The sequence below is a fragment of the Carettochelys insculpta genome, chromosome 2 (genome assembly GCF_033958435.1).
Source record: "Carettochelys insculpta isolate YL-2023 chromosome 2, ASM3395843v1, whole genome shotgun sequence".
Lineage (NCBI taxonomy): Eukaryota > Metazoa > Chordata > Testudines > Carettochelyidae > Carettochelys > Carettochelys insculpta.
The window spans coordinates 160718454-160739834 of NC_134138.1; the positions used below are offsets into that span (position 1 = coordinate 160718454).

Sequence of the window (21381 nt, forward strand, 5' to 3'; positions counted from 1 at the left end):
TTAAGTAAGAAGATTAGAATTAATTATTTTTGTAGCAAGATTGGCCTTAATACCTGAAATACACTGTTAAAGCTGCTCCAGAGTACATCAGAGTGCACAGCAGGCAGAGTTTGTAGCCACGCCTTTAAAATGGGCCTCCAATCTAACACTGAAGAACTCATGAAGACCATCCCATTACGAGATACTGTTGCTGGGGAAGCATTATCAATGTTATGGGGCTCAAAAACAATCTTGCAGTTTGGGGACATTGGAATACGATCTCCATTCGCCAGTGTAAGGGTCTTGTTATCATCGAGCACAGAATTTAGATTTTCAATCCATATTGCATCCACAGGACCATCCAGAACTATCCATATGTGTTCTCCCTAAAATACACATGTACAAACATAAATACTATGATCAAAAATACAATTTTGCTGAACACCTCAGAGAGCACATTACTTTATAAAACATTGACTTGTGAATTATCTGAGCCAATGCTGAATGCTTTATTATTAATCATAATGTTTCCCTTTTTCTCTTATTTACCTAATAATTTGAAATCTCATTTTACTACTGTGGGTCGTACCCAAGATTCTTTTGATCAAAATGACAAAAAGTTCATTTCAGCTGATGTACACAGAGAAGTACTGCTTTCCCCTGTGACAGCCATGTGGCCAGATCCTCCTCCCACAGAAGCAGATGAAAAAGTTCCATTAACACAGGGAGAAACCAGGAGCAGGCCCACAGTCCCTTAACATGCTTAATTCTTTCATATCACATTTTCCAAGGCCTAAATAAAACACAGTGCAAGCCTCATAACAGTTCTGGTTCTGTGGCAGCACTGTCTCCAGTTCAGAAAAGAGAAAGGAAAAATCAGTATGCAACTTTTCCTTCATGCCTGGCTGTAACTACATTGCTTCGATATTGTTACAGATCTGGAGCAGCATTGCTGTAAAACATGGGTGGAATTGATTCCCACTCTCTGGCTACATCTACATTACCTGGAAGACTGACTCACTCCAGGTCAATCTTCCGGGATTCAATTTCATGTGCCTGATGGAGACATGTGAAATCGACCTATCAGGGGTCAGCAGACAGCCCCTGTACTCCTCACTATTGCAAGGAGCAAGGGAGGTCTACGGGACAAACTCTATTGCTGTAGTTAGATCTCTGTATCTGCAATTGACTTAACTGCCTAGGGTAGACCAAGCCTCTGCCTCTATGCAAAAGCACTGAAAGTCTTGCATTGGGAGTTGAAAAGAATAGAAGGACTAAAGGTTTACAGCAGTTAAAAGAGGAACTAAAACCCTACAGAGCTCGCTGATCCAGCCCTAGAACTTCAAGTCTCTGCTTGGGTGAGGGGTGAGTGTTCTCTGGCATGTTCTTCATAGGAACACTGTGTACAGGCCTGAGGATGGGGGTAAGGCAAAGGTGAAGACTTCCCAGAGGCCCAATACCTCAGAATGGCCAGAGGCTCCTGCACCACTACTGCTACTGCAGGACCAGTGGTGGCTGGAGCCCTGGGCACTTTAAATCAAAGCTGGAGCACTGCATGTCACACTCCCAGTGGCTGTGAGGTCTCTGGGGAGGGGTGGCCCAACAAAGCCCATTCTACCCAAGATTATGTTTCTTCTGGAGGCATGGAGCTGTCCCCAACACCTTACTCAGGGGGCTGGTGAGATTGTTAGCTCCCCTGCTTGTTTATATTCATAATATCTCAGACACAAACAACAGCCAAAAATCTAGTCTCAAATTTGATTTGGTTTGATCAAAACAAATCCTTCACATAAATGAAGCATTGAAAGTGAGATATTTCATTGTAATAAATATCTTACAGAAACAGCATTAAATATTATTATTGACTGTCAGATCACAATATTCAGTTACCTTCTTTGATTTCAAAGTTTTTCTCCACAAAGTTGAGAAAATGCCATCTGTCCAATCATTTGTAGCTACATCGAGAGTACCAAACATCTGGGAAGCTGTAATTGCCTTTGGATTCATTCTCATCTCTTTATGAGGAGTCCCACAGTCTGTCATTGCTTTCATCAAGATATTAATGCATTTTGTCTTTCCTGCACCAGTCGGACCCAGAGTCATCATACCTTAAAACAACATAAACTTGTTTCACAATAAAAAGGCAAAACGTCAGACCCAAATTTAATGATGAGTTGTATCAGAATCTTGCTTTTTAAATACTGAAACTAAATTTTAAAAAAGACATTTTTCACTCCAATTTTGTGATGGTGAATTAAATGATTTTTTTAAAAGTTTCATTAAAGGCCTTCTTAATCAGGCTTTCATAAATGCCTGATTCATTCTGCTAGGCAAGCCAACATGGCTGTCTATCCTCCCTTTGGCAGTTCTGCATTTTAATGTTCATATGTGCTGACACTTGATTGGTGGAAAACAAACACAATCATTTTAAAATATCTTTTACAAGAAAGAGTTATTCCAATTGGTATACAAAACCAAGCCTGTCTTCCTGGAGTACAAGGAACAAAACCTTACACTTTCATAAACCATGAAGACATTTTTGATATATTTTTCTTAGTAACAGACAAGCTCGTTACTTCATCAGCTTATACTCATGTTGCCTATTGAGCTCTGACACAATAAATTAAAATTAGGCTATAGCTGCTCTTACTTCAGTTACTTTATATTAAATCAACACAGCTATGTGCCAAGAAACAATGGCATCAGTGGCAAGCAGATGGGACATTGAGACAGATTTTCAAAGTCAACCCTAGAATTTGGGCAACCATTTCCCATTAATTGCAATGAAAATTGTGCATCAAAATCCCATAGGTGAATTTGAAAATCTAAGACATAAAGTTATGGCAGGATTTAGTGGCACAGAGTTTCTGACAAACATTATGGACCCAATCATACATAATGCAAAGTGGCTGTGAGCTGACTCCCTCTAAAAGGAAAACTTATGTATGTCCAATATCTTGTAGGAAGTGCTCAGAACTGTGCAAGATCCAGCCCCATATAAGGTCCTTGGAGAGCTCTCAGAATCTGAAGATCCATGAGTGGTGAAGGAACTGGGAAGAGTTGGAGCTAAGACTATGTGTACTGTCCCCCCTCCTTTTTATAAAATTAGCCATGGAAAGTTAATACAGGTGAAGGTGATTTTAACTTTCCAGAGATGTCTCTCTGCTTCCATCCCACAGTTTCCATTGGAGCTGTACTGCCAGGAGCTATGCCAGAATTTCAGGAGCCCAGACCCAATAGGGAGGCACTGAAAGCAGGCCTTCTGCTCTCAGTGGATCCTGGGGATCTGTTTCCTAGCTCTATTATTGGCATTGCCCCAAGAGATAGTACATGGGCCACATAATTAATTTCATTCTGCATTAGGCCAATGAATCAAGAAGAACCATTATTAGTCACAACATTATTCAGCTCTTTAGTTTAACTAGCTGTATCATGTTAGATGACTTTTTGAGACAGCAAAGACCACAAATTTAAATATACCTTGTGCAGAAATATCTTCTTTTATTTGTTCTAAGTGCACCATCTGAATAATAACTTAAGCTATTAATCCCTGACTCATGTGCTATGGGAAATCATAAAAAGGATCATCCTTCACAAATCCCTTCATAAATCTTGATAACTTTAGTAAGAATCCCTTTATCTCTTCCCAGTTCCAGGCTAAATAATTCTGGTGTTTGAAATCTCACATTGTTTGTAAATCTGGTAGTACTACTTTCTTTGTTACCCTTCTATGAAGTGGATCATCTTCTATTCTATCTTCAACTGAAATGACCAACATTGAAGTCCGAAAGGTGTTAGGAATTACACCTGGCATGGGGTAATGCCTATATACCGCTAAGTTTTTGAGACAGTTTCATTTGCAATCTCTCCATTTTAACAGAAAAGAGTCACGATTACTTTCTGCCTGAATTTTACTTTTTCCCAGAATATTGAACAAAATCAGCTGTTCCACATTTGGCAAGAAGTGTGAATGGAGGGAGTAAATAAAATACATGCTCTGCATTTTAATATTCTCCTTAGAAACTTCACTTCTCAAGGCCACACACTGATTGCCCATAAAAAGTAATTCTCGAAGGCCGTTTCCACACATGCCACTTTCTCCAGAAGCGGTGTGGAAATAAGCAGCCCAGAAGATGCTAATGAAGCGTGGAGGTAAATTTCCAGTGCCTCATTAGCATATGGTTACTTGATTTGGAGTCCAGAAGAAGCTCTTCGGAACTTCAAAATAGCTGTGTATAAGCATGGCCCATGGGAATCGCCCAGAAGGAAATCCTGCTTCTGGAAGCCCTTTCTTCCTCAAAATTTTAAGAAAGATGGGCTTCCAGAAGGAGGATTTCCTTCCACGAGGTCCTTGTGTGCAGCACTTCTACACAGCTATTTTGGTGTCCAGAAGAGCTTCTTCCAGACTCTGAATCACGTGACCATATGCTAATGAGGTGCTGGAAATTTACATCCATGCCTCATTAGCATCTTCTGGGTTGGTCATTGCCATGCCGCTCCCAGAGAAAGTGGCAAAGTTATTTCAGAATAAGCTACTCCAGAAAATCTCTTCTGGAATAGCTTATTCTGAAATAATGCTGCTGTGTAGACATAGCCTAAAAAAGCTAAAATGTCAATATTATATGGACAAGGTGGACTCTTTGTTTACTGTAAAACTTATTCTTAACAATGCTCACATACAAGAGTCCATATGAGGCTTTAAAATGACATCTGTTTAATTTCAAAATACATTATTAATGAACAATATCTAAAATTTGTAGAAAGTAAATGTAGACTGCTCTAAGGAAGTAGGAGCCCCTCATTTGGCATGCTAACCATGTCGGACTTGCTGAGTTTCATACAGTTGAATAAGCTTAAGAATCCATGGAGGATGATGAACAAGCCCTGCTTCCTCCGTTGCTTTCTGAATGGCCATCTCTAACTCAGGATACCAGACCTTGTCAAGAGCAATTCCAGGAAATAGGTCATTAATCAGACTCATAAATAAAGGTTCATCTTCATCTACCTGTCAATTAAAAAGTAGGGAAAAACCTCAATATTTATTCCTTGAAATTAGATATTAATGAATTTACAAACAATCTGCAAGAATATGTTACTTAAATGACAGTAGTAAAATGGATACATTTTCTATAACACGAACTTTCTGGGTGGATGTATGCTATTAAAATGATTTTCAAGCAATTTAAGCATAGGTAGAAATTTCTAAACTAATTATGCACTAAAAGCTTATGTGTATGCTTAAATTTTAGTACAATTCTTTTAAATCTCTCCTTCCACTAGTCATTTAGACAAACAGGCTAGGTTTTCCATTACTACTTCCCTTAAAGTTTTCCTTTGTAAATCATTAAAATCTGGATTTTGCTTTAAAAAAATGTGCATGAATTAGCTAAATGGACAGTTAATTGTGAATCTGGACTTTGTGTACTTCAGCAGAGGTTATATGCAAAATAATCTTCCAGTTACAGAAAAATGGGGGGAAAACCACCAACGAACTCTTTGGATAGAAAAGGGGAGGTGTACGAGAGAATAGAATGGGTAAGTATTTGTCCGCTGTTTCAAAACAGGCCACTCCCTGTAAGTCATTCTGGTTGTTATGATGTTTGAAAGGGCTGACTACCAAGTATTAGTGTAAATTCTGGATTAATACGGATTTAAAATAAAAGATGAAATGTTTATTCAAAGTACTCTTTCACTTCTTCTATTTTGTTTGCTCTGCTTTCAATTCCATATAAAAGTAATCTGAAGATCAGGCTAGATTTTCCTCTAAGATTCAATAGGATTTCTTATTATTTCTTTACTTCAAGTCTCTGACTCTTTTTATTTGGGGAAGGGGGCTAGGTGGAAGGGGAGAGAGAAAGTTACCTTCTCTTCATAAAAAGAAAAAAAATGAATTCAGTGTACCATCAGTCTGATGCACCAAACCCCAGCTGTCCCGCCCAGAGCAGTCCCGTCAATAGGATGTGGTGGGGCGGCTACCCCAGGCCCCACGCTTTTGGAAGCTCTCCAGCAGTCTCCCCAGATGCCATATGGATGAGAGGGGAGAGGATTACCTGGGGCAGGGTGCAGGCAGCTGGGGCAGAGAGTGGCAGCAGCTGGGTGTCACCTCCCTGGGCCCCCCCTCCCGCCTGCCACATTCGCCGTGTGGTGCAAGTGGCAGCCTGCTCTGCTCCACTGTGGCCTCGCAACCCACTGAGCCCCACTTCTCCCCTATTGCTGCTGCTGCTTACCACCATGTGCTGTTCCAGGTAATCCCCAGTCAGGCTGTTTGAGGCGGGGGTCAGGGTGGGGAAGGAATGGGAAGGGGGCAGGGTCTGTGGCACAGGGGGTTGCCTGGGGTCAGGGTTCCTGAGCTGGGGATACGTGGCGGGGGCTTGCCCCAGGCCCTGCCCGCCCTTGGGATACCCCAGCACCAAACATTAAAAGAGCAGCAGTATCACTGCAAAAGGACGGAGCCAACTGTTGACAATACACTTCATTTCCTAGTTTGAAAAAGCACTTTGTGAAGGCAGCCACCATTACGATACCAGCTTGGAGAGGTTCATGTCCCGTAGAACTCTCATCACTACTGTTCTCTCCGGCTCATTGGGATTGGATCTTTTTACTGCTCCAAGAGTTCTTAAAACAGATAAAATATTTCGTAATCCAAAGTCATAGTGAACCTTAAAACAAAGCATGAACACAATTAGTACTGCAGAGATTACGCACTTGAGAATCACGACAAAGGCTGAAAATGAAATGACTTTTAAACACAGCCTTTCAATAAAGTTTCACAGTTCCTCATCCTCACAACAAGAGTAAAAGTTGTATTAGTGTCAGAGTCTATAATAATTTTCTTTGTTGTATCCCTAATTACAAAATTACAACTGTAAGAAAACAAAACACAAAGTGACAGCAGATGAAATCAAAGATCAATTTTAACACACTGTGTCACGTCCAGAATGTGACACATATATAGCACAGTAAATAAAAATACCCATGTCCTTCCTGGAGTCCTCTAAAATAGGTAGATTCTACCAAACAGACTCAGGAGTGAGTGTTCAGATTTTTTATGGCCTCATTTTGGGACTGATACTGGCGGTATTTGCAAGCTTCTCAGCTGTGCGAGTAGCTGAAATTTTTGGGTCCTGCTTTACTGTACAATGAGCTAGTGAAAGGAAAACAATGGTCTGTGATTGAAGGACTTCTCTTCATCCAAAGATTCAGCCTTGCAGCCACAGAAGTGTTGAGAGTTCATGCAAATGACTCATTTCCTCCTTTGCTTCACAGTTCTGGATATTCATGTGTCTTATATCACGTGCTTTAAACTGCTGTGAAGTAAACTGGAGTTACTTTAGGGATAGGCTGAAATAACTCTCCTACGTAGCTAATTTAAGGCAGAACAGCGTTGCTCTCACAAGCTGCCAAATAATCTTGGCTCTCCAGGGAAAGCAGACCTGACCCAATCTTCTACAAAGCATGCTGACACGCCTTCGCTCTGCAATAAAGTATTCAGCAGTACCAACACTGCAGTTACAAATGCTCACTCCCTGAATTTCAGATTAAATGTGATACAGAATGGCAAATTATTACCATTTTACTATTATTACAGGGGAAAGGAAGTACACATTTACCTGTAAATGTCAACCCAGCAAAGACAGGCAAAAAGAAGCTGGGTACTGATACACAACCCCAATGCATCATGAGGTTTTGACCCCTTCCTGCTCAGCTGTAGCCAAGGGACAGGGAGTGGCTGCGTTATGTCACTGGCCAACCACAGGCTGGAGGTGTTAGCTACCTTTCAGCACAATGAGGGCAGTAAGGGACGAACTGTTTCCAGCCACTGGGAGGAAGGGGAAGGAGAGGGATCAGTTCTGCAAGGATACTGGCCAGGGTATCCTTCCTTCTCCACCCTCCCCTTCAGCTGGAAGCAGCTCTTGTCCCCTCCCTCCCGCACAGTGAGGAAATGCTGCTGTTGGCCAAATTCTGGTATGAACCTTGGCAGAAATCTGGAGGGGCATGTGACCCTGCATGCCCCCCATATCGCCTCAGGAAGACATGGTGCCACATACCGGGGAGGTAGGTCTGTCTTGGGGACCCTGCCAGTCACAGAAGGTGAGGAACATGGGGGTGGGAGGGTCAGTCATTTAGCCATCATCTCTGCGTGAGAGAAGGGTAAGGGGAGAGTCTTCCCATGTAAACCATAAAACTTTAAAGATAAAGCAAATAAGTCCAACTCCACAGTATTTTGTTTTAACAGGGGCTTAGTCAACTGGATGTTCAGTTGAGTTTTGCATTACAGAGTTCTGATTGTCATTGAACTCATTTGAATATGAGTAATTTTACCCGTTGTCCCTTATTCAGCATAGGAAAATATAGTCATGCTATGTATGAAGAACATAAACAGATTTACTACCTAATAGGTTTCCTTTAGAAGTTACTCAAAATATATTGCAAGTACTACTTGCAAATATTTGTGGATATATTACGTTTGTTCACTAATTCATTCTATTGTTCTCTCACTGAGGCTGACCAGCAGCAGTCACTCGCATCTATAGTCAGAGATTTGCATATACAGCTCTGAGATTTAATTTTGTATAACACCCTTCTGAAAAATCGTGAAAAGACAGAACTTTAGTCTGTAGTTTACACAGGACCTGTTTTCTGGAGCTGGTACTGTCTACTAGCACCTCCGCATTTATGTTCCCCAGGCTTTTGCCTCCAACAATCAAACTGCCTCAGTTAGCAAAGGCAAGATGAAATTTTCACAAATAGACACCCAAAAATAGGTATTTAGTGGGACTGAACAGGATGTACAGAGAGAAAAATTAGGGGTACCTAAAATAGCTTTTCTGTACTTTAAATTCGGCATGTTGGGACTTTCCATGGCTCAGAAGCAACTGCTGTATGTTGCATTGCACAGCTGGAATTCTCACATTTTCAGCTGGCATCAGGCTTCCATTACTATTCTGGGTGGATCATAATATCTTATGAATGGTCATGTGGGGTCAGCCCAACAGTCCATCTAGCCCCCATCTTCTCTTCCAACAGGGGCCAGATGTTTCAAAGGCAATGAATGGAACCAGGCAGTTGGAAATTTATGGACACACAGGACATGGGATTGGAGCCCTAAGAGCCACTGATGGACCTTTGTGCCATGAACTTCCCTAATTATTTTCTGAACTTAGTTGTATTTTTTGTCTTTAAAACGTCTCCTGGCAATGAGTTCCACACACAGTCTGCATTGCCTGAAGAATACTTCTTTATGTTTGTGGAAAGCCCGAGGCCTTCTCATTTCATTGGGTGATCGTCTCCTGCTTTTATTACGTGAAAGGCTAAATAATGTTTCCTTTTCACACTCTCAGTACTGTTCATGATTCCACAGAACTCTATCATACCCTCCCTTAATCTTCTCTTTTCTAAGATGAGCAGTCCCAGTCTTTTTAATCTCGCCTCATATGGAATCTGTTCCATGCCCCTAATTACTTTTGTTGCCCTCCTCTGCACTTTTTCCAATTCTAATATACCATTTCTAAGATAGAGTGACCAGAACTGCATGCATTATTCAAGATGTGCGTGCACCATGCATTTATATAGTGGCATTATTATTATAATTTCCTTTCCTAACACTCTGTTAGCATTTTTGACTAATGTTGCACACTAAGCAGATATTTTCAGAGCAGTACTCCTGATTCCAAGACCTGCTTCTTGAGAGGTAACAGCTAATTTAGACCCCATCATTTTGTGTATTTAAATGGGATTATGTTTTCCAATATGCTTTACTTTGCACTTATCAACATTGAATTTCACCTGCCATTTAGTCACTTGGTCAAGTGAGATCCTTTTACAACTCTTCACTGTCAGCTTTGGACTTTTGGATGATGAGCTATCCAGTCACATAATCATACATCGTCACAGGATGGCTGTAGTCCCACACTGGTTACTCAGGAATTTGCCAGTGGGAATAATACAGATGCACAGTTCTGGTGAGTCAATTATCTACACAGCTGTCACACTAGCCAGTGCTCTCCCAGTATACACTTGTGCTAGGCTTACTACAGGTAGACTGCAAGAGGTATAACAAGCAGTCCTGCTGTAGCTTAGAGAGTAACAAACTAAGTCATGAGCTTTTGTGGGTAAAACCCACTTCCTCAGATAAATGTAATGCAAAAAAAGAATCCAGGGTTTATATAGTGGGCAGGGGGTGAAGGGAAGGAGCGGCAGAAGGAAGAGAAAAAATAAGTTACCTGTCAATACTAGGACCAGTTAATGAAGCAAATTAAGTAGGATGTGTCCCAGTCCTGCAACTATCACAGGTGGGGAAATTGCCCTTGTAATGCATAACAGCTCTGTTCAGACCCAGGTTAAACATGTCAAATTTACAAATAAATTCCGATTCAGATGTCTCCTTCTGTAACCTTGTGGTAAAATTGCTTTTGGGTGCGTCTACACTAGGAACTAACTTCCAAGTTAACTTTGAAGTTAGGCATTACTTCGAAGTAGCCAGCAGAGAGTCTACATGCATTTTCCCTCACTTCAAAGTTAACTTTGAAGTCAGGGAGCCCAGCTTCGAAGTTCTTACTCCATTCCCAGGAATGGAATAGTGCCCTACTTCGAAGTTTAATTTCGAAGTAGGGTGTATGTAGATGTGCAACTTCAAAGCTATTTTCATGGTGCAGACATGGCCTTTGTAGAAGAATGGCTACTTACATCCATTATTGAATGTCCAGGGAGATTAAAACGTTCCCTTACAGGTTTATGTGTACTCCAGCTCCTGATGTTGGATTTATGTCCATTTATCCTTTGCACAAAGACTGTCTGGTTTGTCCAACATATATGGCAGAGGGGCATTGCTGGCACATGACGGCATATATCACTTTAGTAGATGTATAGGTATATGAGCCCCTGATAGAGAGTGGATAAAACCTGGCTATGTTCATCCAGAGAAGTTGTTATTCCCCTATCTAAAGCAAATAGTGCATAGGAGCCCCAGCATGCCCTTCAAGTCCATCCATCACTTCATCTGGAACGATCAGGTTGGTAGAGAAGGAGAGTGTCATGTACAGGCAGGACAAGCTGTCACACTGTAATGAGCAGGAAGATGGTGGCACTTCCAAGAACTACAACACAGGGACAGATTGGAGCAAACCTCTCCAGTGGCCAGCAGTTCTCTCAGATAAAGGTAGATACCGATGGCCTAACGGAGTCATCAATCAACTAGGCATACACACATGAAGTCACTGTCCCACAGAGACCACCCCCACCCATCCACAGCGTGAGGAACTGGAGCTATGTCTACACTTGAAATTGATTGAAAAAACTTATGTCGTTCACAGATGTTTAACTCCCTCCCACCTCTCCCGAATGACAAAAACATTTGCCCCAGCAAGTGTGAACACTGTTTTGTCAGCAAGAGCGTTGTCCTGCCAACAAAGCAAAGGGCGCCTGGGGGCGAGGTTGAAGTATTTTGTTCGCAAAAGTGCTGACAAACAACATTCACACACTCTGACTTTTAGCAACAGGGATGTGTCAACACAGACTTGTTGCCAAAAGCTGCATAATGTAGACATACCCTCAGACCTCACAGCTACCACAAACAGGACACAGGCAGTGAATGGGGAACTGTCACCTAGGACACAGATGAAATCAACTGCTGATTAACAGAAAGTATCAGACCCCTCATGAGGATACAGAACATATTATCACTTATCACATTATCATCAAGGTATGGTAATCTCCTAGCAAAATATTAGAGGGGAATTAAATATTCTTCCGCATATGACTCCCTAGTCCTAATATCTGTAAATGTACCTCCTAGTATGGTGGGGAGAAATATGTTCAGCTCAGAAACTAACAGAAGCAACACAGATAATCCATTCAAACAAGGGGAAAAAATCCAATACAACACCCAACTGAAACTGACCCTGGGGAAACAGGCCAAACCACATCTAGTACAATATCTCTGCAGACAACTGTGTTGCTGGCCCAGGAAATGATGCAGACACACAATATTCCTAAACCTTGTGACAAATCCATACTCAGCACAGGGTTTCTCTGAGGTAAGTCCTCTGACTCCACAACTCCCTCTGACACAGTAAAGCCCTTTCTCCTCAGTTTCTGGAAGATGTCGCTACAGAAAATACTGCCTAGTTACCTCAAAGGCCTGCTGTAAATAAAAAATGGACAGATGGCTGGACTGGTGATATGGGATCATAAGCAATATGCAAATTGTTAACACTGATGTTGGATCAATACACGGGAATGCATATTGGCTCAAAAACCATGTTCACAGACAAGGCAGACCCTCTGGCAACATTACAGGGAAGTTAGCAGCTGACAGCGCCCTGCAGAAAATCAATCTGCACCAGAGAACTCCTCTCTGAATGAAATTAACCTGAAGCAAATAATCAGACTAATGTCAGAAATAATGAGGCCAGGCATTTAATAGAGTCTGGGGGCAGAGCTGGGGATGGAAGAGTTAACACATGGGGAGAGAAACACTTCCCAAACTCTACACTTCTTTCCTCTGAAACGATGGGTGTGATTCACGCCCCCAGCTTGCTCAAGATGTATGCAAGACAATGCCACTGAAGCCAATGGAGATACCACAGGATAGAAATGGAGGAATGCAAAAAAGGGGTTGAAAATGGGTATTGCATTTTATGAATTTTAACTAATTTTACAATGTCCAGAAATCACATTCCTATGTACAGCACGTCCTGCTAAGCATTATCAGAAACATATTTTATCCAATGAGAGAGATTTAAATGCCAACAGAGGCACAGAAGTTACTGAATTCTGAGTTTTCTGACCTGGATGCACTCTAGGGGCTCTTAAAGGGGTATCCAAAGATAGGCAATGTGAACAGGATGGCAAAGCACAAACTAGGGCTAGGTCTACACTACAGACATTAAGGCAGCACCGCTGCACCACTGCAGAGGCCCCACTGTAATACCTGCCTGTCTAGTTGGTTTATGCTGGTGGGAGAGATCTCTCCTGTTGGCATACAATCTCTCTCTCTCTCTCTCTCTCTCTCTCTCTCTCTCTCACACACACACACACACACACACACTTTTGCAGCAAGTAACTAATTTCAGAAAGAGGGAAAGTTTTTAAGAACAATAGCCGAAAAATGTGACTGCTACTAATATATCTGCAAACTGTCCCCGATATTTCATCACTTCAGGCTTTAATTAAAGAATGAAACAAAACAACCCCTCCCGTACTAAATCAACAAGCTTCTGTTACTGGGTGAAGTACTTTGAAATTAGAATAACATGATTATTTAAGAATCAGTTGCTAATGCATTCAGAGTGTGAAACTAACCAAAATCTTTGGCTTACTCAACTTCAAAGTAGTTAGTAATCCACACAAAAAGTGCTCAGTGTCCCTTATGGTAGTGGCTTACTCCTACACAAATGTTTGTTTCACCTGTTTAGATAACTGTTCTTCGCAAAGTTTGTAGAGGGTGTAAAATTTTCGACTGAGTAGCTGATTGTCTCGGAAACCTGCACTTGCCAGCTTGACTCTCATAATAATACCACGGTCAGGCACCATCATTGCTACTGTACGAAACTGAACCTTAAGATTTTCTGGAAGTTCCTGTCGTCCTGCATAACCAGGGTTCTGAAAGACAGGGTGCAAAATTATAAATTCTTACTTATCCACAGCATGAGCAGAGGCTGTATTTTTTCTAGATATTACTTGATATAAATACAGGAGTGAGAGCTGGAACATGACAACCAGAGTGTACAGCACTCACACACTGTTATCCATTTTTGTCTAAAATACTAAAATACTGCAGCTCATGCCCGATGTAATATCACAACCATGTTCTGATTTCCCAGGAATGTCCAATAAATCTGTTGCTTTGGCAAATCATAGTAATATTAATATTTTTAAAAGTAAATATAAATTTCAAACAATCGCTCTTCAGTGATGACTGAGGAGCACTCTGCACAGCTGTGGAGAGAGGGATGCAAAAGTGTTTAGGCCACCTTTATGCTCCTCTCTCCAGCTAAGGCTACACTGCAACCCTATTTCGAAATAAGATATTTTAAAACAGTTATTTCAAAATACCTTCTTTCCAAAGAACACAACTACTCACAAAATGTACTTTGAAATAGCATCCGGCTATTTCAAAACAGCATTTCTGGAAACACAGCTTTATTTTGAAATAGTGCCAGAGGAGCCCATTATGGTTTATTTTGGAAAAAGTGCTATTCCATGTCCTAATAGCGCCTATTTTGTAGCAAATTTGACAGAAGCATTATCCTCTCACTTTGGCAACATCTACATCACACCTATCTTTCCAAAGAATCTCTTCCGGAAGGCCTCTTCTGAGAAAATCTTCTTTTGACAGACCACATCCACACACACAAAGGCGGATCAAAAACTCGATCCATTCTTTCCATAGAGAGCGTCCACACAGCCCTTGCTCTTTTGAAAGAATGGGCCAGGGATTGAAAAATCCAGTGCCATGAGGATTACTCTTTTGAAAAAAGGGCCTGTGGAGTGTCTACGTGCACTTTTTTTCAAAAGAAGCTATCAAAAGGAGGTGCTGTTCCTGATTCAGGAGTGGAAGACGGCTTCCGGAAGAAGAGCCTCATTCTTTCGATTTTGGATCAAAAGAGCACTTTTTGTGGGTAGAAGTGCCACGTGTTCTTTGGAAAAATGGGCAGATTTTCTGAAAGAACTTGCCAGTGTAGACACAGCCTTTGTGGGTTACCAACTTCAAAATAATGAATTCACTCTTTTGAAGTTATTTCAAAATAGCATGTGCGTAGCACAGATGATAGAAAGAGGAGACATGGTCTGCGACACATTTTTAATTGCCCTGAATGTGGTAGGATCCTACATTTGATTCTTTGATTCACACACACATACCATGGTCAGAAATATGCCAAATTCTCTGTCCATGTCAACAACATCACCGTCCGTAAAGATGAACTGAGGCTTCTTATTTTTCTTACACTGAAGTACAATATAGATCTGCTGAGCAGCTACTGAGAGAACAGGAAGTTCAATGCGATTAAATTCATCAAAGCAACCCCACGCTCCCGATTGGGCCAAACCTATGAGAAAATGAGAGGGGAAACCAAAAGAACTGTGTTAAATGAAATACATTAGGCTATACATTAAGTACAGGACATTTTAAATATATAATGTAGCATGAGAAAAACTAAGGGCAGATCTACCCTACAGTGGAAGATTGAATTAAGGGACACAGTTCCAGCTACATTAATTACATAGCCAGCATCAGTATTCCTTCATTTGGACTTCTCCACTTTCTCTAATAAGGGAGGTCAATGGAAGCACTCACTCCTGTCAACTTCCCTTACTCCTAATGAGGGGAGGCACCAACACAGGCACCCTCTTAAGTTTGATTTAGCATAGGCACACTAGGCACACGAAATCAAACTCCAGAAGCTCAGCCATGGCGGGGTCGATCTTCCCTGGGGTGAAGACATGCCCTAAGAGAATGTGATAATACAGTAACATGAGGAGGGAAAACTCAACATAAACCAGCCAACCCATTAGAACCACACAGAGAAACATTCCTTAATGACACCGGTGTGTGAAAACCTTTGCAGGGAATCCTATGCTTTCATGGCTCCATTATCAAATCCAGGGCACATATGGGCAAAATAAAGGCCTACAGCCCCTTACCATGCACAAAGACCTAATAGTGCAAGGGGTCCACAAACAGTCTTGATGAACTTGCGTTTGAGGAGGACAGCTTGAAATAAACCTTGGGACCACATCTATATATGTGCTCCTGAATACACAACAACAATAATCAGCTTTTTTTATAGCAATCAATGTACACAGCAAGAACTGAATGGAAATCAAGTTCTCCTCCTGAAGAACACACAATCTGAAGTCACAGACCATTACAACTAATGCATACAACAGGCAGTGGAGTGAACTTGTGGCATGGTGTCTTGGAGCAAGGTGTGCTTTTAAGAAAGTCAAATCCCTCCATTTCTGCATCAAGTCCAAGTCATGAGGCTTGTAGAGTTACGGAGGAGCAAAGGAATTCTCCCAAGTTTATGGAGTGTCAATTAAGGTGCTGCAGTAGCTCTTCTGCTACTACAGGAAAGGTTACTATCAGTACTTGTCTCTTCTCCTCTAAGAGCCCAGCTCCAAACCTTATTGCACTTGGATTAAGCAGACCTCAGTGGCTGGCGCCTGTGAGACAGCCTCTGTGCAGGCTTTCTAAACCTTGCTTGTCTCCCCTATTCCTTTGCAGAAAGAACCTCCATGGACACAGAAGAGACATCAAGATTTGACCAAGATAGTAGTTTGGAGCACAATATGGCCCACCCCAGTAATGACAGATTGGGAGGCCACTCCAAGTACAGAGGAGGGCAAGGAGGAAGGTATTACACTGGGGGCTTGTCTACACTACCACCCTCCTTCAAAGGGAGGATGGTAAGTAGGGTGTTGGGCGTTTACTAATGAAGTTCAGCTGAGCGGAATAAGGGGATTTTGAAATGTGTGGGGTCCTTTCAAAAAGGACCCCCATGTAGCCGCACCGAGCTGCGGGCGTTCAAAAGAGGCGCTTTCGAAGCACCGTGGCCAGAAGCGTTCTAAGGCTAATGAGGCTCTGAATATTCAATTCAGCACCTCATTAGTAATCTTTGAAATGGCCATTAGCATGGCTATTTCAAAGATTTGTGCCAGTGTAGACACAGCCTTAAGGTGGGTGGGGGAGGGGTCAAGAGGTTTGAAGGAGATAACATTGGTGGCTTCCTTTTGGGCAAACTGAGGAGGGAAGAGATGAGAAACAGAGAGGCCAGAGAGACAACTTTTATAATAACCAAGGAGGGAAAATACAGAGGGGGGCTATTCTGCATGAAAGAATACTTGTAGCAAATTCTTTAATATACCATTATTTTATATTCTTTATATAGTATGTTCCATGTAAAGAATTTGCTAACATGCAAACATTATAGGAAGAAAACAGACATGGCCCTTTGTATGCCATGATTCTGCATGTCATATTTAGCATTTTTTCTTTCTCAGTTACCATATAGATGCCATATTATTCAGCCCTTGCCATGCAACTGTCCCCTGGAATCTACATTTTCATACTTTTTTCCTAGTCTTTATTGCTATGAAAAAATTTACAAATAGAAACCAAATCTCAATCTGTGTAGAACTGTCTTCTTGCAGAGAGTTTGAAACAATATTGGAGAGCTGTGAGACGTCCTATTCATCTTAGGGGGTAGCTAACAATGAAATATAAAATTTACTATATAAAACTAAACATAGGAGAGTATTTCTATTCAGGCAGGTGCTTAAGCACGTGTTCAAGCTAAGTATGTGCATAAGCATGCTTAAGTACTTAAATACTTTCCTGAACTGGGGCCTAAATGTTAACTCAGTTAACTACTTCCCCATCAATACCTTTTGCAGAAATATGCTTATCCCAAATTGCCAAGCTGCCTCTGAAAACCTCAAATGTCTAAAATTCAAAATACCCCAACCCATCTGCCAAAACTTCAAGCTTCATCCCCAAGTACATTTTATACAGTCACTCACTGACAGTACAGAAATTGGGGATAGCCATGGTTGTTTCTGCAGATAAAAACTCTGAGGAATCCTGGGGCAACTTAAAGACTAATAGATTTATTTGGGTATAAGCTTTCATGGGCAAAACCGCTTTGTCAGATTCTGGAATCATGCATTTGACCAAACAATTTTTACCCACAAAAGCTTATGCCAAATAAATCTGTTCATCTTTACGATACTACATGACTCCCCAGTGTTAGTACAGAAATGTGCAGTGTATTAATGTTGAGACAGTAGAAAGAAAATGGAATTTAATATCAAAATAACATGCACAGCTGTTTTATACTGAATATATATTTCCTATTTGTATTTAATTGTTTTAAGCTCTTCCTTTTAAAATTGAATAAAATTGCTTCAGAATTTCTTATCTGACACACCAAAGCACTGAAGAATCTTGGGACCAGCTGCAGACTTTAGGTCTAACTTGACCCAGATTACCTGGGGCATAGAAAACAGGTCACACGCATATATATTAGTCAAATCTATGATGAAATACGATTAGATGGGCTTTGGCAGACCATTATTTACTTTATTAATTAAGAACCTATTTTAACTTCACTTCAACTTTGAAGAACAACTTAACTGAAATAAAACTCAGCCTTATAACTGGCTAGGACAAATACAGTTAAACATGTCAGAAAACCTTCCTGCTCCTCCCCATACAAACCTTTATCAGTAAAGCATATGTCCGGCTCTGTGATTTTGACAGAAAGTATGTACAGGGTCCTTAGATTTTTCATGCCAATGTTTCCAGCACAGGCAAAATAAACCCAGAACTGATTTTATAGATTTTTGCAGTTGTTTCCTCCCGAGAATTCCAAGAAACAGAAAATATCCAGTTCTTTGTGTACATGAATTTACATACACACAATATGTTAACATAGACTGTATGTAAATTGCATTCTTTGAGTGAGACCATCCCTCTTGTCTTAACTGTACTGGGCAACTCCGTGGGAAGAAATCTTTGGGTCTGTTTCATCGCAGCATACCACAGAGAAGAGAAATTGACCTCTCAGCTAAAAGGCCACACGTCAGACTTACATGAAAGCCTGATGCTTCTACAACTCTGGGCCCCACCCAGCAGGCTGCTCCTTCTCACATTGTCAGCTGTGCTTCCAGGGATTCATCCTTGCTACAGTAGTCCCTCAGGCTCCAGAGGGAGAGAGACTGCAGTAAAGGGACTACAGTATGAGGCTCTATTACCTCTTTCAAGGTTTCCCTGCAAACCTGGGCATGTGATGATGGGCTGGCCCACCCAGGTTTCTCCCTCTGGGTTTGTAATTTCAGGCCTCCTTCAGGTTCACATGTGTGCAGGGGGTTGCAATGAAAGAAAATTATATCAAAGAGTAGCTCAGCCTCCTTCTGGGCAGAGAGGGGAGATCTTGGCATGGAGGGTCTTCACCATGTGCAGATCCAGTGAAGGAAGATAATCCAGTACTTTCATCGTCTCTCCTTTAGGTTTTCCATGTGAAAGCTTAACTCTTTTCTAATGTGGTGGCTTTTTAAATGGTGTGGCAAACCAACTGTCTACATTACTGGACTAATTTTATGACAGGAAAATTCTATTAATCTTAATGGTGAGGCACTGATGTAAATTGTGGGACCATAGAGATGAATCCACTTCATTGCTTTGTTTGGATGAATTCTTTTTTCCTATTTGGCTCTTGTGAACACATGAAAATGGTTATTTTACAGTTTTAGTGGTTATTTTATTGATTCTTTACAAGTAAATACAACAGCACAGACCTTTACAGAGTAACTGAATTATGTTAAAGAACCATATACAGCAACATAAATAATATCATGCACTAGCATGGAAAATAAATAATGCTGTCTCTCTCCTCTGGCCTCTATTTGAGTAACAATTAATATAAAAAATCTATTGTGTTAAGCAGTCCTGATTAAAGGTTCTGTCTGACCACCATTATAAATGGGAGAATGGGGAGGGGAATTCCAAGTGAACAATGCAATTAATACAAATGCACTCTATCAATGGAGAACCAGCAGAGCCCTGTATCCGAGTGAGGTCTAATGTCTTATCCACACTCAGACTGAGAATATCAGTGGTTTAGTTGATAAGAAACCAATGAGATGCAGTTTCCTGATTCCTGTTACGATCTTTGGCAGAATAGGCACAAGGTTGGGGTTTTTTGGGAAGTTAAATGCTTTCTCTTAGAATGTCATATATTAAATCTCTTTAAAATGACCTTCTCCAAGCCCTCAGGAGCAGAAATTCTGAAAAAAAATTGCTGTTGACTGTGATATTTAGTATACAGTTCCAAAAAGTAGTTAAACTATTGCGTGCACGTGTACCATGAAACAATAAGCAAGCTGCTGGTGTATCATTTTGTTCTCTTGCCACCTTCTGACTCTCCCTTTTGTTTCATTTTGTCTTTTGCTAATTCCTTCATTTTCATTCTCCTTCTCCTGTTTTGCAATCTGTCTTCTCCTTTCTCCCTCTTCTGTTAACTCTGTCATTATTTTTGCTAATCTCATTCCCCCCGGCCTCTGCTGAGTTCCTTGCTTTATTCCCAGTCTTCCCCATTTCCTCTCAGAGGTTCTCCCACCTCTTTTCTCCTAACATGATTTCTCTTTTTTCTGCCTTGAGTCGCAAATACATCAAAACCTATTACAAACTGCCAAATAACTTTTCAATTCTTGCATGCTATAATAGCACCAGACCAGGAAGAAGATAAAAGGAATTACAGGTTGAGCCTGTCTAATCAGGAACTCACTTATGCAGCAAGATCCATAATCTGGCACAGTTTAGCTAGCTGAACGACCACTTATCATGGTCATGGCCAAGTTTTCCATGGTTGCATAAAGTTTGTTTATAGCCACCAGTCCTGGCTCTCAGCGTTCTGTGATGTAATTTAGCTCTAATTTACCCCTAAATGTCTTCTAAGAGCCAGTAAGCAGTGGAAGTGTTGGTAATGTGCTAGACAATGTTGACCTCCTGTGACCTGGCAAACTCTCTCATCTGGCACTGGTCAAATTTTTCAGGGATAAGGGACTGGTGACAGAGGGGGTTTTAGCCAGCAGAGGCACGTCTACATGACTTGTTTACTGCCAGCAACAGCCTCTGTCCGCAGTGAGAACTTGCGCAGCTATGCTAATTAGCCATGCAATTATGCTAATGAGCAGCCATTTCCAATTGTGAGACTGCTCATTAGCATGGGGCTGCCAGGAGCACCGCTCTTTGCAGAGGTGGACTTTATGTGGTATTAGAGTGATTAGCACAAAACAGCAAAGTTCCAGTCGGCAGAGTTCCTCCAGATTTACAGGAGGAACGCTAGAATTCTGACCCTCAGCACTGGGTAAGCAATACACCGATTCCACATGAACTGCAGATCTGCGTGAACAGTAGCACCATTAATCTTTTCCTAAATTGGCTTCAAGTAACATCTGTGAATACTAATACCTTTCATCCACTGAATGAAGAGAAGTTATGGATATTACACAAGCCTTACTCAGTCTAGTTCTTACATTACAGTATTTTCAGATACCATACTGCCATAATGAAGCACAGATTTTAATAGATTCTTCCATCAGGGGGACAAAGATACTAAAAGAGCTAAAAATCCATTTCCAACCATTTAAAAGGCATTCAAAAGCTTCAGGTGTCTTCAGCAGTGCAGGATTGGATCCCTCTCTGAAATATTGTTCCTCTGCGTAAATAATGAGAATGTGATGAGTTTTCAAAGATCCAGACCACTCAACTGAGTTACATTGGGGATGGATTTGGCCCTGCATGTTTTCTGCTTTCACTGACATGCTTTTATTGCAAGTTACCAGGTTCTACTCTAAACCCTATTTTTGCTGCAATGATAATTAACTGAAATATATGGA

General features: G+C 41.1%; 1 protein-coding gene across 1 annotated transcript in view; it reads right to left on the reverse strand.

Moving 5' to 3' along the window:
• LOC142009614 (dynein axonemal heavy chain 5-like) overlaps positions 1-21381 on the reverse strand; it is a 254663-nt gene that overhangs the window by 128636 nt on the left and 104646 nt on the right. Inside the window, exons 42-47 of the mRNA XM_074987917.1 lie at positions 14842-15029; positions 13387-13581; positions 6504-6638; positions 4795-4984; positions 1870-2087; positions 54-365 (exon numbers count right to left, since the gene is read on the reverse strand). Coding sequence (XP_074844018.1) covers positions 54-365; positions 1870-2087; positions 4795-4984; positions 6504-6638; positions 13387-13581; positions 14842-15029 — 1238 coding nt within the window. The remainder of the gene's footprint in view (positions 1-53; positions 366-1869; positions 2088-4794; positions 4985-6503; positions 6639-13386; positions 13582-14841; positions 15030-21381) is intronic.